This window comes from Ictalurus furcatus, chromosome 5 (assembly GCF_023375685.1).
Source record: "Ictalurus furcatus strain D&B chromosome 5, Billie_1.0, whole genome shotgun sequence".
Classification (NCBI taxonomy): Eukaryota; Metazoa; Chordata; class Actinopteri; order Siluriformes; family Ictaluridae; genus Ictalurus; species Ictalurus furcatus.
Window position 1 is genome coordinate 9,316,212 of NC_071259.1, and position 13,782 is coordinate 9,329,993.

Genomic DNA, 13,782 nt, shown 5'->3' on the forward strand with positions numbered 1-13,782 from the left:
ATGCACTGTCCGCTCAAGCGTTTCTTAGGCAAACAGGGTCTAATTTGTTAGTGTGTGCATCACATTTGCCTACTGCAATAGTTTTGGGGAGTAGGACTGCGTCCAGCAGCTCAGAGACTAGTTTGTGGTGAGCTATGTGTGTTCCTGAACTCGTCAGGAAGTTCCTGTGTTTCCAAATTGTTCCAAAATCATATACTATCCCAAAGGCATGTCTACTGTCTGTGTAGATATTTACTGACTGTCCCTCAGCATGTCTTCATGCCTCTATGAGGGCATACAGTTCAGCTGCTTGTGCTGAAAGGTTTGAAGGGAGACTTCCTGACACGATCGTCTCGTGTGTGGTTACTACTGCATAGTCCACTTGATTTTAACCTGTCTCTGGGTCAGGTGACGCAGACCCGTCCACAAAAAGGATCAGATCTGGGTTTTCCAATGGGACATCCTTCAGGTCGACTCTAGGGGAGCAGAGTTCGTTAGTGAGTACAACACAATCATGTAGTTCCCTGTCTCCCTCTGTTGGAAGAAGAGTAGCAGGGTTAAGGACAGTACATCGTTTTATAGTGACATTCGGCATGTCTTGTAGTATAGTGTTATGGTGCAGCCACCGTTGGGTGGACAGGTGTGAGGTTCAAGCATGAGTAATGACACTTCATGTGGAACCAGAAGAGTCAATTCTGAGTAACCTACCAGGTCTCTGGATGCCACCACAGCTTTCTCAGCTGCTGCTACTGCACATACACACAGGGGAAACTCTGCAGCGACTCGATCCAACTTACCTGAGAATGAGCTGTCCAACCTGTCGCATATGCCATCTCTCTGAGTGGTGCTTCTATAATGGAATAGTTTAGAATGAAAGTTCTGTGATACGAACACATACCTAGGATAGAGATAACTTGTTTCTTGATCGGAGGCTTGGGAATTTTCTGAATGGCAGATACTCTGTCTGCGGAGAGTTTCTTTCCACTGGCGGAGATGTCGTGCCCTAGAAATCTCACTTCTTGTTGTACATACTGTAATTTGGAGAGACTGGCTTTGTGGACTTCTTTGGCAAGATACTGCAACAATTTTATAGTGTCAGTTTCACACTGTGCCCTGGAGAAAGTGGTAGAGGTGCTTAGCTGTCCGTTTGCACTTGGTTGTATATCATTGATGACTCACAATATCCCTAACACAAGCGAGTGAAAGTGTAAGGACGTGTAAAACCAAAACTGATTGTCTTTATCAAGACGTATACTGAAAAATGCATTAGCTAAATCTACAACTGAAAACCATTCACTATTTGCTGGAACCTGGCTTAATATAGTGTAAGAATTTGGCACGTCTGGACCGCTCTGTTTGACTGCTGCATAAACCGCTTTCAAATCTTATACAAATCTCCATTCATCAGGTTGTAGGGTTTTTTCTTGCTTCTCTCACTGGAAATATTAGGGTGCGCACCGACGAATCAGGGCAGGGAACAATGACCCCTGCCTTCAATAATGAATTGAAGTCTGGTCTAATGCCCTCAATAGCTTCTGATTTAAGAGGGTATTGAGATTGTCTGGGCCTAAAATCAGATTTGGGCGTGATCACAACTGGTGGTGCACTTCTAATCAGGCCTACGTTATGTTTCCCTTGGGCCCACAGCCTGAGAGGCACCTTATTCAATTGTGGGTGTATCTCTAGGCGTGTGGGGCTTGTCCCATTCTCTTGTCATGACAAATAACATTCCGGTTAACCTTGCACATATCCAGAAAGAATTTTTATAAACTCCCAGTGTCGGACTGTACCATATGTTGGAGGTGTGTTTCTGTTCCCAATCTGTAATTTTCCCACTCTCACATAATCTGACCCATGGTCCCACGTCTTTCTACTGTTTGTTCTTTATTTTGGCTAATGAGACGTGAGGCACTGATTCTGGAACAAAAAATACACGCAACTGCGTGTCACTCAATTTGACTGAACATGCACAGAATTTGTCACACCAATATAGTTCCTTTAGGTACAGCTCTTCGCTTTCTGGGATATCGATAAACCATTCTTTCTCAAAATTAAATTCTCTTCCTTCATGCATTTGTGCTGTGCGATGAAGGGCAGAGGACAGCATAAAATCAGCATAGTTGTCCTTCATCTTATGATGTGCCAACATCAACAAATGAGCACAGGCTGTAGGCTTGTGATGCTTGGACCATCGATAAACACAGAGCTCTGTTTCTTTAACAAATGGAGTTCCCATCAGATCAGATGAGTCATAAGTTATTGTTACTGCCTGAGGTGAGGACATCAAATTTAAGTGTAAAACACACATTAAGTCCCTGCCCAGTAGATTGACTGGACATGAAGACGAAATTAGGAATTGGTGGGTTATTCTTTTCACATTTTCACATTTACAAGCTAGCGGTTAGAGAAACGTTCTAATACTGAATGTCCCGTCATGCCCATGGAGTGCAGTGACCATGAACTCATTTTTGCGGATTCTTTTAATTCGCAGTGTTTTATTACTGAATACGTTGCTCCTAAATCTACCAAAAATGGGACACTTTGTCCATTAACTACAAGAGATATACATGGTAACTGTGTAAAAGGAGAGGCATTATACTATAAAAGGTTAAGGGTCATGACTGGTTCAGACATTTGTGAATTGTCAGTCTGACTAATGTTGAATGGGTTTTCCTCTCCTCTCCATCTTTCTTTCCTTTGCCTCTCATAGGAGCATTTCTTGTATCATTGACTCCCTTCCACACAGACAGCAATACACTTAAGACTTCATAAAATTCTAATTCTAATTTAATTCTAAATTCCTGAAGATTCCTACCAGTCAGTGGTAAGGCTGCATCGGTCTTTCACTCTGCATATCAAGGGACAAACCTCCTGCGTGTCAACTTGGGCTTCAGGGTGAAACTTTTCCAAGAACCTCCTCCTGTTTGCTTGTTGCCCAGAAAAGCTAAAAAGACTCGCACAGCCCACCCAAGAATGTCAAATTGTCGTGGAAATTAGGCAACACTCGCAGACTCATCCTCTGAAGGTTAAAAAAAAAGGTTTATTACAGTAAGATGGTTAATACAGGATAGAATAAAGCAGGATAGAATAATGAGAGTGTTCTGAAGCGCTTGTGCTGAACCACTACTATATATATATGAAACGCAGAGCATGACACACTTCTGTGTACCGATAAGATGCGGTTTGAGGCAGTTCAAACAGACTTTGTTTTAGGGTCTTAGAAGATGTGCAGACGAACCTTGAACAGAAGAACATGTTTTTGTCTCTGTAAGCAGATAAACATTCTGTATTGATCTCAGTGACATGACATGGCCTTCTTAGGTGTTATCCTCAGATGAACATGAACAGAACAAGAACAAACTTATTACAAAGTAAAAATGAGTAAGTTCCCTCACAACGTGTACAAGTGTTCCTATTACAGAGGCTAGTATTTTCTGATGTATTTTTTTATTTACTTTTTATTTGCATCTGAATAGAGGTTATGTTAAACTGTTATCAATCATTATAGTGTTACAGGTCACATATAAACAGTCCATTTGGCTGCTCCAGTCCATGTCGTAATGGACAATAGTGCATCTGAGGACTTTGCAGAACGTGAAGCATCTGAACATGAAGCGCCACAGAACAACTGGACAAAAGGTAGATGTTAATGCATCAGAGAATTTTTGTATTAACATGAATGAAGGTAGTTATGTACATGTACACACATGCTCCCCATTTAAGTAGAAAAAGCTGGAACGTGGGAAGCTGTGTCCAATGATGAAGATGGCTTTCCTGCTGATTATTCTGTGGATATGGATGACCCCGAATGGTGAGCCTAATATTTACCCTTTCATGTGTAAAAACATTGATAGGCTCTTTATCACAATCAGTCTTTCCATCAGGGATGTGAGCCTGGAGTTAGGAGATATGGAGCCTGATGAGAGGGAGAAGAGTAACATGGACAGCACTCGGATGTTCAAGCTGAGAAGCGGCTTGGACCAGCTGGACCACTTTTACCAACAGAAGGAGCTTAATGTGTTAAAGGCCAGGTCTGTCTACACACACACACACACACATACACACACACACACACACATATATATATATATATATATATATATATATATATATATATATATATATATATTTATACACACACATATATGTATATTGTGTGTGTGTGTGTGTGTGTGTGTGTGCACATCTGTTCATGCACACAGATACACCATCATCTCTGTTAACTCAGTAGACCATAATCTCCCTCCACTGCATTTAACAGAAGGAAACTGCACACTTTAATTGGTGGATATATTTAAAACCGAGTTCTCAAGCCAGAAAAAACATAAGTGTTTTCCATATGTGTTTCTAGCCTTTAGCCCAAGCTGTAGAGAAGCTGTTAGGTGGGTGGATGGAGCGACTCACAGGTTACATTGTATTTGAAAAGCAGTGTGGAACAAACATACTGTCATAAATCTGCAACATTCTGACATGAGACACACAGTTCTGCGCACATTCAGATGGCCTCTGTATTTCAATTGCACCCTTGGGCTTCACTATTCTATCAAGCTCTATGTCCTGTTCAGGCTTTTTTGGAAGAGCCACTCATCATTTTTTCCCCACATGGCTGCACATTAGGAGCTAATATCTTAGCTTTTACTATTATTGTATTACATACAGATCAAAACATTGGAATCCCACATATACATTTTTATATTCTTTAAACAAATAAACATTTAAGCTCTTCTATCTTTGACATATTGTATGCACAAGGATCAGTCTAAGTGCTGAAGTGCTTCACATCATCAGGCTTACATAACTTGAGAAAAACTGGTGTGTTTATTTTTCACCAGTCTCTTCTCTATGTTCTCAGTGTTGCTGTCTGTGGTGCGCTGAGGTGTGATCATATTTCCCCTCCCTTGTGACTTCTGCTAAAAGAAATACTTTTCAAGCTAATTTGGAAAGGCACATTTTGCCTTCAAAGCTTTGGAAGCTTTTTATTTTTAAACTCTAACAAGCCTTCTTTTACAGGGAAGAACTGAAAGCCTGTCGTCTTCATGTGACTGAGCTGGAAAAACAGAGAGACAACTTAGAAAATGACATAGAAAGGGAGAAGCAGGCAGAGAACAGGTAAAATGCAAAATAACAGACATCGTAGGTGGGAAGGAGAAGTATCTGTTGTTACTTCAACCTCAGTGTGTGCTGTTGTCCATAGCGCAGCCGTATTCCGCCTACGTGCCCGCCACAAGTGTGTTTGTGCTGAACTTCAATCAGAGGAGGAGCTGGAGGCTCATCTAGCCATGGTCCTGCAAGAGCATGAGTGAGTCTTATACCTCAGCACAGAATTAGCTGGCTACCTCGAAAAAAAAGTCCACTGGTGTTGCCATTTAACATTTGCACATTGAAGTCAATTTCAAACATCCAACCTGAGGGCAGAGGTATTCACACTGGAATAGCAAGAGTGAGGGGTTAGATGAAAAATACAGAACAATAAATTTTTAAAGAACTGCATCAGACCTGCCAACATTTTGTATAGGAGCTCCACATTTTAACACTAGAGTACACTGGAATGTACTGAACAAGAAATATACACTGCTGCAGCTCCCTCGTTTTCTGTCAAGGTCATCAATGTGTTTGAATTAACTAACATTAGACATATACAGTGCCCTCCGCTAATATTGGCACCCTTGGTAAATATGAGCAAAGTATGCTGTGAAAAACTGTCTTTATTGTTTAACCTTTTGATCTTTTGTTAAAAAGAATTCACAAAAATACTCTGCTCTCATGGATGTCAAACAATTTCAAACACATCACAGGTTTATAAAAAAAATATCTTTGTTAAACAATTTGCAACAATTATTGGCAATTATTTAAAAAAAAAATTAGTAGAATTTAGTAGAAATTAGTGGAATTAGTAGTAAGGTGAATAGGAACAGGAAATTATTGAACCAGGACATACTAAATGGTAAAAATGGTAAATGGCACACTTATATAGTGCTTTTATCCAAAGCGCTTTACACTGTGTCTCATTCAGACATTCACACACACACTCACACACCAATGGTAGCAGAGCTGCCATGCAAGGCGCTAACTTGCTATTGGGAGCAACTCGGGGTTCAGTGTCTTGCCCAAGGACACTTCAGCATGTGGAGTTAGGTGGGCCAGGAATCAAACCACCAACCCTACGATTAGTCGACAACCTGCTCTACCACCTGAGCCACAGCCGCCTACTGTTTCACAGGGCTACAAATACATACATATAGACCAAATTCCCTTAGTCATTCATAACAATGGGTAACACCAAGAAATATAGCTGTGATTTGCAGCAAAAGGATGTTGAGCTTCATAAAGTGGGAAATGGCTATAAATTTGAATTGAATAATATGAATTGAAAATGACAATTTCCACCATCAGGGTAATATTTAAGACGTTCCAGTCAACTGGAAATGTTATGAATCAACCTGGAAGAGGACGTGTGTCTATATTGTCTCAACAAACTGTGAAGAGGATGGTTCAAGTGGCCAAAAAAATCTCCAAGGATCACAGCTGGAGAATTGCAGAAGTTAGTTGCATCTTGGGGTCAGAAAGTCTCCAAAACTACAATCTGAAGTCACCTACACACAAGTTGTTTGGAAGGGATTCAAGAAAAAAGCCTCTACTCTCATCCAAAAACATACTCTAGCATCTTCAGCTTGCCAGACACTACTGGAACTTCAAATGGGATCGGGTTCTATGATCAGATGAAACCAAAACACAGCTTTTTGGCAATAAACACCATAGAGATTCTGTATGGAGGAATGGTCTCCGAACCCTTGCCATGTATTCTCCAACCTCATCAGGCATTATAGGAGAAGACTCAGAGCTGTTACCTTGGCAAAAGGAGGTAGCACAAAGTATTGACTAAAAAGGGTGCCAATAATTGTTGCACACCTATATTTAACAATTTTTTAAATAAACCTGTGTTTTGTTTACAATTGTTTGATATCCATGAGAGCAGAGTATTTTTGTGACTCTTTTTAACAAAAGGTTAATCAAAAGGTTAAACAATAAAGACATTTTTATACAGCCTTCTTTGCTCATATTTACCAAGGGTGCCAATATTAGTGGAGGGCACTGTATATAGTAAACATCAAGTAATTATATTTATTAGGGAGTGATTATTATCATTTGAAAATGGTCAAAAATGTAGTTCCTATGATATACATATAGGATGATATACAAGCAATTTGTAAAATGATTATATTGAAAATGTACTGTTATCTTTTTTTACTGTTCCCTGCGTTTTGCATAAACACCCACCCCCAACCACCCATGCAACTCCAAGGGCAGGGCTAGGCATTATTCTGCTTTATGGTTGTCTGTGCTGCTGTATAATAAGATTCTATTTTCATGTTGTTCTATTTTTATTTTATTTTATTTTATTAGCCAGTTAATAATAGGCAATAAAAGCCCTTGGCAAATGGGATAACTTTCTTATACTCAGTGTGTAAGTTCTCAAAAAAAATGGGAAGTGGGCCTCATGGGGAAAAGTGGAAGTAATGAAGAACATTTTCAACATTATACAACAATTCCAGTCACCTTGACATATCATTTAGCTAATTAGTTCTGACGACACACTGTTCGCTTATACAGTATCTCACAAAAGTGAATACACCCCTCACATTTTTGTAAATATTTGATTATATCTTTTTATGTGACAACACTGAAGAAATGACACTTTGCTACAATGTAAAGTAGTGAGTGTACAGCTTGTGTAACAGTGTAAATTTGCTGTCCCCTCAAAATAACTCAACACACAGCCATTAATGTCTAAACCGCTAGCAACAAAAGTGAGTACACCCCTAAGTGAAAATGTCCAAATTGGGCCCAAAGTGTCAATATTTTGTGTGGCCACCATTATTTTCCAGCACTGCCTTAACCCTCTTGGGCATGGAGTTCACCAGAGCTTCACAGGTTGCCAGTGGAGTCCTCTTCCACTCCTCCATGACGACATCATGGAGCTGGTGGATGTTCGAGACCTTGTGCTCCTCCACCTTCTGTTTGAGGATGCCCTACAGATGCTCAATAGGGTTTAGTCCATCACCTTCACCCTCAGCTTCTTTAGCAAGGCAGTGGTCATCTTGGAGGTGTGTTTGGGCTCGTTATCATGCTGGAATACTGCCCTGTGGCCCAGTCTCCGAAGGAGGGGATGATGCTCTGCATCAGTATGTCACAGTACATGTTGGCATTCATGGTTCCCTCAATGAACTGTAGCTCCCCAGTGCCGGCAGCACTCATGCAGCCCCAGACCATGACACTCCCACCACCATGCTTGACTGTAGGCAAGACACACTTGTGTTTGTACTCCTCACCTGGTTGAACCAAATAATTTTATCTGAACCAAATAAGTTTATCTTGGTCTCATCAGACCACAGGACATGGTTCCAGTAATCCATGTCCTTAGTCTGCTTGTCTTCAGCAAAATGTTTGCGGGTTTTCTTGTGCATCATCTTTAGAAGAGGCTTCCTTCTGGGACGACAGCCATGCAGACCAATTTGATGCAGTGTGCAGCGTATGGTCTGAGCACTGACAGGCTGACCCCCCACCCCTTCAACTTCTGCAGCAATGCTGGCAGCACTCATACGTCTATTTCCCAAAGACAACCTCTGGATATGACGCTGAGCACGTGCACTCAACTTCTTTGGTCGACCATGGCGAGGCCTGTTCTGAGTAGAACCTGTCCTGTTAAACCGCTGTATGGTCTTGGCCACCGTGCTGCAGCTCAGAGTCAGGGCCTTGGCAATCTTCTTATAGCCTAGGCCATCTTTATGTAGAGCGACAATTCTTTTTTTCAGATCCTCAGAGAGTTCTTTGCCATGAAGTGCCATGTTGAATTTCCAGTGACCAGTATGAGGGAGTGTGAGAGCTATGACACCAAATTTAACACACCTGAGACCTTATAACACAAGTCACATGACACCGGGGAGGGAAAATCTCTAATTGGGCCCAATTGGACATTTTCACTTAAGGGTGTACTCACTTTTGTTACCAGCGGTTTAGTGCCTGTGTGTTGAGTTATTTTGAGGGGACAGCAAATTTACACTGTTATACAAGCTGTACACTCACTACTTTACATTGTAGCAAAGTGTCATTTCTTCAGTGCTGTCACATTAAAAGATATACTCAAATATTTACAAAAATGTGAGGGGTGTACTCACTTTTGTGAGATACTGTAAATAAGCAATAAAATAACATTTTCTTCGCTCTTACTGTGCCTAACTGTGTCTAACCTTTTATTTAATTGCCTTTGAATTAAAAATAGAACAGACTGATACAGGGTAATTTAAAAAGTTTATCCAGATTCATGTGCACTAAATTTTCTCAAGGTTAGCCACTCTGTCTGTTCATAGCTTCTAAAAGCAGATTAATTTTGTATTCTTTTGTCCAGACTGGAGCTTTGTGAAGTGGAGGTAGAACTTGGTCAGTACGTAGGCCTGCGTCAGGAGCTGGAGCATGAGGAGAAGAAATTTCAGGCCCTGAAACAGGAGAAGTACACTCAAAGACTACAAAGGGAGAAGAGCGTAGAGAAGGGAGCCAAACTGAAAGCACTGCGTGCCAAAAAGTACCCAGTGGCACATTTTACTCATTGCTGTAGAACATGCCATGTAGTTAATATTGATGCTGATCTCTGATGAACATACATACAGTATAAACCTGCCAAACTTCTATGAAAATTTTACATGACATTTTATTAGTATATTTATATAATATAAAGCAAGATTTTACATAGCAAATAATGTAGCTACACAAGATAAATTTGATTTAAAAATAGAAATTAAGGTAGAAAATTTGTTGCTGTTTGACAGTGAGCAGGAAAAGGCCTTGCAAGAGCAAGCCGAGCTTGACCTGAGGAAGCAGGATCAGATCCGGGCATGCCAAAAGAAAGCAGCAGTCTTCCTTAAACAGACTCTCAAGAGGTACTGTATTACACACAAACACCTTTGCCACAGTGGTCAGATATTCTTACCGGGGACACTAATTTATCATTGTGTTGAAGAATGCATGAAAAAGAGGAAGAGAGAGAAAAGATGAGGAAGGAGCTGATGAAGAGGAGGATGGAAGCCGCAGAATCACTGAAGGCCAATATAGTGGCTAGTCAGGTATGTGACAGGAATGTAAGTCAGTAATTGTTTTCAAAAACAGAGTGTTTAGGCTTCGTTTTATAATAGTCTTATACAACGTCTAATTCTTTTCTTCTAAAAGTGGAAATAAATTCATGCACTTTAGTTTGCTTTAGCTTGATTTGCCTAAATCATTTGTGACAGCTCATTAATTCAGGATGTGTGCAAATCTAGAGCATTTCACATACTGTACTAATCAAAAGTTTGGATACATAATCTAAACGTTTATTCCTGAGATTTTGTTCTAAAGTAAACATAAACAGTGACATGAATATCTACACTCACTGGCCTTTAATAGGAACACCTGTACCCCTGTTTATTCATGTAATTATGCATTCAGATAACCATGTGGCAGCAGTACAATGCATAACAAAAAGCAGATACAGGTCAAGAGCTTCAGTTAATGTTCACATCAAACATCCGAATTGGGAAAATAAATTATCTCAGTGACTTTGATGGTTGTTGGTACCAGATGGGCTGGTTTGAGTATTTCAGAAACTGCTGATATACTTGTGATTTTTACACAACAGTCTCTAGACTTTACACAGAACGGTGCGAAAAACGAAAAACATCACACGAGTGGCAGTTCTGCAGGCAGAAATGCTTGATTTATGAGAAAGGTCCGAGGAGAATGGCCAGAGCTGATAGGAAGTCTACAGTAACTCAAATAACCAGACCTTAAGGCTCAACATGTGACGCGTTGCATTCAGACATGCTTATTCTAAATAACTAAACATGTGCATTAAAAAAAAAACATGTCCAGATTCCCAGTGATGAACAAAAAGCACAAATAAATGTTGGTATATGAGCCTTGTTTATTTGTTTCAAAGTCTCATTAAGTGATCTACAGTTATCGGCGTGTGAATAATGTCTGTGTTTGATGTCTCTGTTTGCAGGAAGCTGTGCGCGTGAGAAAGCTTAAGGAGAAAGCCTGCTTGCAGAAGCAGAAAGAGGAAGAAAATAGTCGTAAACAGTTATTGCAAGAAGCAGGAATGAACAGCATCAAGCTCATGCACCTTCACAAAGCACAGGAGGACCTCCAACGAAAGCAGGAGTGAGGATTAATGCAATTTTTTTTTTTCTGAACATGACATTTTTCACTCTCTTTTGGTGTTTGAGGCACATGCACAAAAGCAAGGCATCACAGTGTTGTATATTTTAGAGGGTTTTTTTTCACTATTGCGCAGGTGGTAACATAGCACAGAGCAGCACAGATGTGAAAAGGGGTTCGGTATGGGTTTGGGAACTGGATGAATTCTTTAGGAACTGAGTGCGCAGAGTGCAACACAATGACGATTTCATAATAACATTACAAATAGATTACTTGCCAATTCCCACACATCAGCCAACTCTCCCCTATCACATGACAGTTACCAAACAGGGAGGATGATGGCTAACACATGCGTTGTGTGATGCCAGCCAACCAAATCATTTCAAACTTCTGCATCAAAGGGTATTGTAACACACTTAGAGGAAAAAGCTATCCACCCTCTTCCATATACATGAGCTCACAGACACCCACAACTGACTTCTGTCACTGTGATTGACAGGGCAGAGAGTAAGCCTTATTTCCCACCCATAGAGCACAGCCAATTTTGCTCCATTCCAGCCTCCCAGTCACGGATGGCTGTTGCACCATCATTAATCAAACTTGCGGTCTCCTGATAATACGGTTCACACTTTTCTGTTGCACCACACAGAAGCACCATGTCTGCACGTAAAGCTCTGTGCCTAAGAGCTTTATCAAGATAGGTTGAAATTAAACCTTATACATGAGTAAAAGAAGCGTTTAAAAAAAAGCATTTGGTGTGAATTTATCTTCATTCCAGCAAAGTGAGTTGTTTGTTCTCATTTCTTATGAATAAAATAATTACTCTTTTGCACATAGTATTTGGGTGAAGTAGCTAATCAATGTTGAAGAGAGGAGATATAAAATAGTGATCATCAGCAAAGCTGGCTTGTACAAATGGAACATGACTAAGGCTTGAAATCAAGGGTAGGGGAAAAGTTTTTTTTTTTTCTTGGGATCTTGGGAGGTAGTAACACACCAAAATCGCATTAAAAATCCCACTGCCTCGCTACATACTTTACAAGAGTGCATTGAGTTAGGATGAAAAATTGGTATGCACCCAAAAACTTGCAACACACTGGTGTTAACTGGTGTTAACACTTGCTCTGGCATGAAAATAGAGTCCGTGCTAACTGACATTTTTCAATGTTTCATATTTTCAATAAATATGAATGTTTTATTTTAGAAACCATTCTTATATTACAGATTGTATTCTTTCATCATTTTGACCTAAGAGCTCCAAGGTAAAATTAAAGTGTTAAAAATTACTGAACTATTTTAAAATGAAACAAGAAGGTGACCGTAATTTTTTTAAATTTATGCTTAAACTGTATCATCTAAAAGATTTTTGTGCTAATTACCAAAAATAATGTTAATATTTCTATTAATAAGATGAAATTTTGTGATATTAAATCAAATCAAATCAAAATAGCTGGACTGGATCAATCTGACAGCTAGTTCTACATGACAGAAATCTGAAGCTCCATCAGGAAATATAACCTGAATTTCCTGAATTTTGTAGGGAATTCCAAGCAAGGCAGAAAGCCAGACAGATGGAGATAGTCTCCAAACTGCTGCTGGAAGAAGAGCAAAAGGAGAGACTGAACAAACGGCATGTGCTCCTCATCCATCCACCACCACGTGTGACTCAGAGTATGGCGCTAAAGCGACGGGAACAAAGACTGCTGCAGAACTTACTGCCTCTATCAGCGCAGTCAGAGACAGAGGTACGGTAGGAGAAAAAATTTTAAACTAGAGCTATTAGGGGTACTAAAAATATCATCGTGTTTTACATTATGGTCTATGTTTATAGTCATTCTTTAATGGTCTATTTAAAATTTTCATGATGATTGTGTATTTCCCAATCCCAACACTGAGGATATTGTTCTGTGTATTTTTCCATATTTAGCATTTTCTCTACTCTAAATAACCTAATTCTGTTCACTCAGTGACTCAGTAATGAACCAATGAGAGTGTTTAGATTATAGACAATGCAAAAACAAAATTAGAATACAACAGTGTCTACTATGGCTGATTTTCTACTATAGATTACAATTACAGAACACCAGCAGATCATTCTATTTTTTATTCTGAATCCTTTGCACGGCAGATATTTCAGAGCTTTTTTACTCTTGTAGTTAAGTCAGGATAGGCACCCAACCCGCCCTGTGTCATCTCCTGCAAGCTCCAGAACTGACATCAGCTCCTCTCTGGATTCCATGGAGAAACAGGGAAAGAGAACAAGTATTGAGGCAGACTGGCTAATGGAAGGAAAAAGAGACCAAGAGTGTCTTGTCCAGCCTGAGTTCACCGGCCTTTGGGATCACAAACACAGGGATTACACGGTAATGATCAAATTAAGAGACAGAGATTCTTACAGTTATGGTCAGTTACAGTACATTAATACACATGATATCACATTTGGTCATATTTTGCATAGTTATACGTAAATATGTATCGGAATATATTATAAAGCAATATGATTGAAACTTATTACACTTTAAATGCCTCAGAAATAGTTAAAGTTGCTCATTCGCGCATTTGAAATTTGTTATGTTTAATGTGCATTCTGTAGCAGAGACTGGGAGTAATGTG

General features: G+C 39.8%; 1 protein-coding gene across 9 annotated transcripts in view; it reads left to right on the top strand.

Moving 5' to 3' along the window:
* The window catches only part of cfap74 (cilia and flagella associated protein 74), a 74,660-nt gene that overhangs the window by 4,225 nt on the left and 56,653 nt on the right, over positions 1-13,782 (top strand). For 4 of the 9 annotated variants that reach the window (XR_008385929.1, XM_053624695.1, XM_053624700.1 and 1 more), the window contains exons 2-12: positions 3,488-3,618; positions 3,703-3,790; positions 3,864-4,010; positions 4,990-5,088; positions 5,174-5,278; positions 9,386-9,559; positions 9,804-9,914; positions 9,995-10,097; positions 11,015-11,172; positions 12,710-12,914; positions 13,326-13,532. Coding sequence is in view for 8 of the 9 variants with exons in the window: in XM_053624695.1 (XP_053480670.1) it covers positions 3,540-3,618; positions 3,703-3,790; positions 3,864-4,010; positions 4,990-5,088; positions 5,174-5,278; positions 9,386-9,559; positions 9,804-9,914; positions 9,995-10,097; positions 11,015-11,172; positions 12,710-12,914; positions 13,326-13,532 (1,476 nt within the window). In the remaining variant the exon portion in view is untranslated. Of the gene's footprint in view, positions 1-2,539; positions 3,005-3,046; positions 3,361-3,487; positions 3,619-3,702; positions 3,791-3,863; positions 4,011-4,989; positions 5,089-5,173; positions 5,279-9,385; positions 9,560-9,803; positions 9,915-9,994; positions 10,098-11,014; positions 11,173-12,709; positions 12,915-13,325; positions 13,533-13,782 lie in introns of those variants that run through there. The other 5 variants (XM_053624698.1, XM_053624697.1, XM_053624696.1 and 2 more) reach the window with 5 other exon arrangements.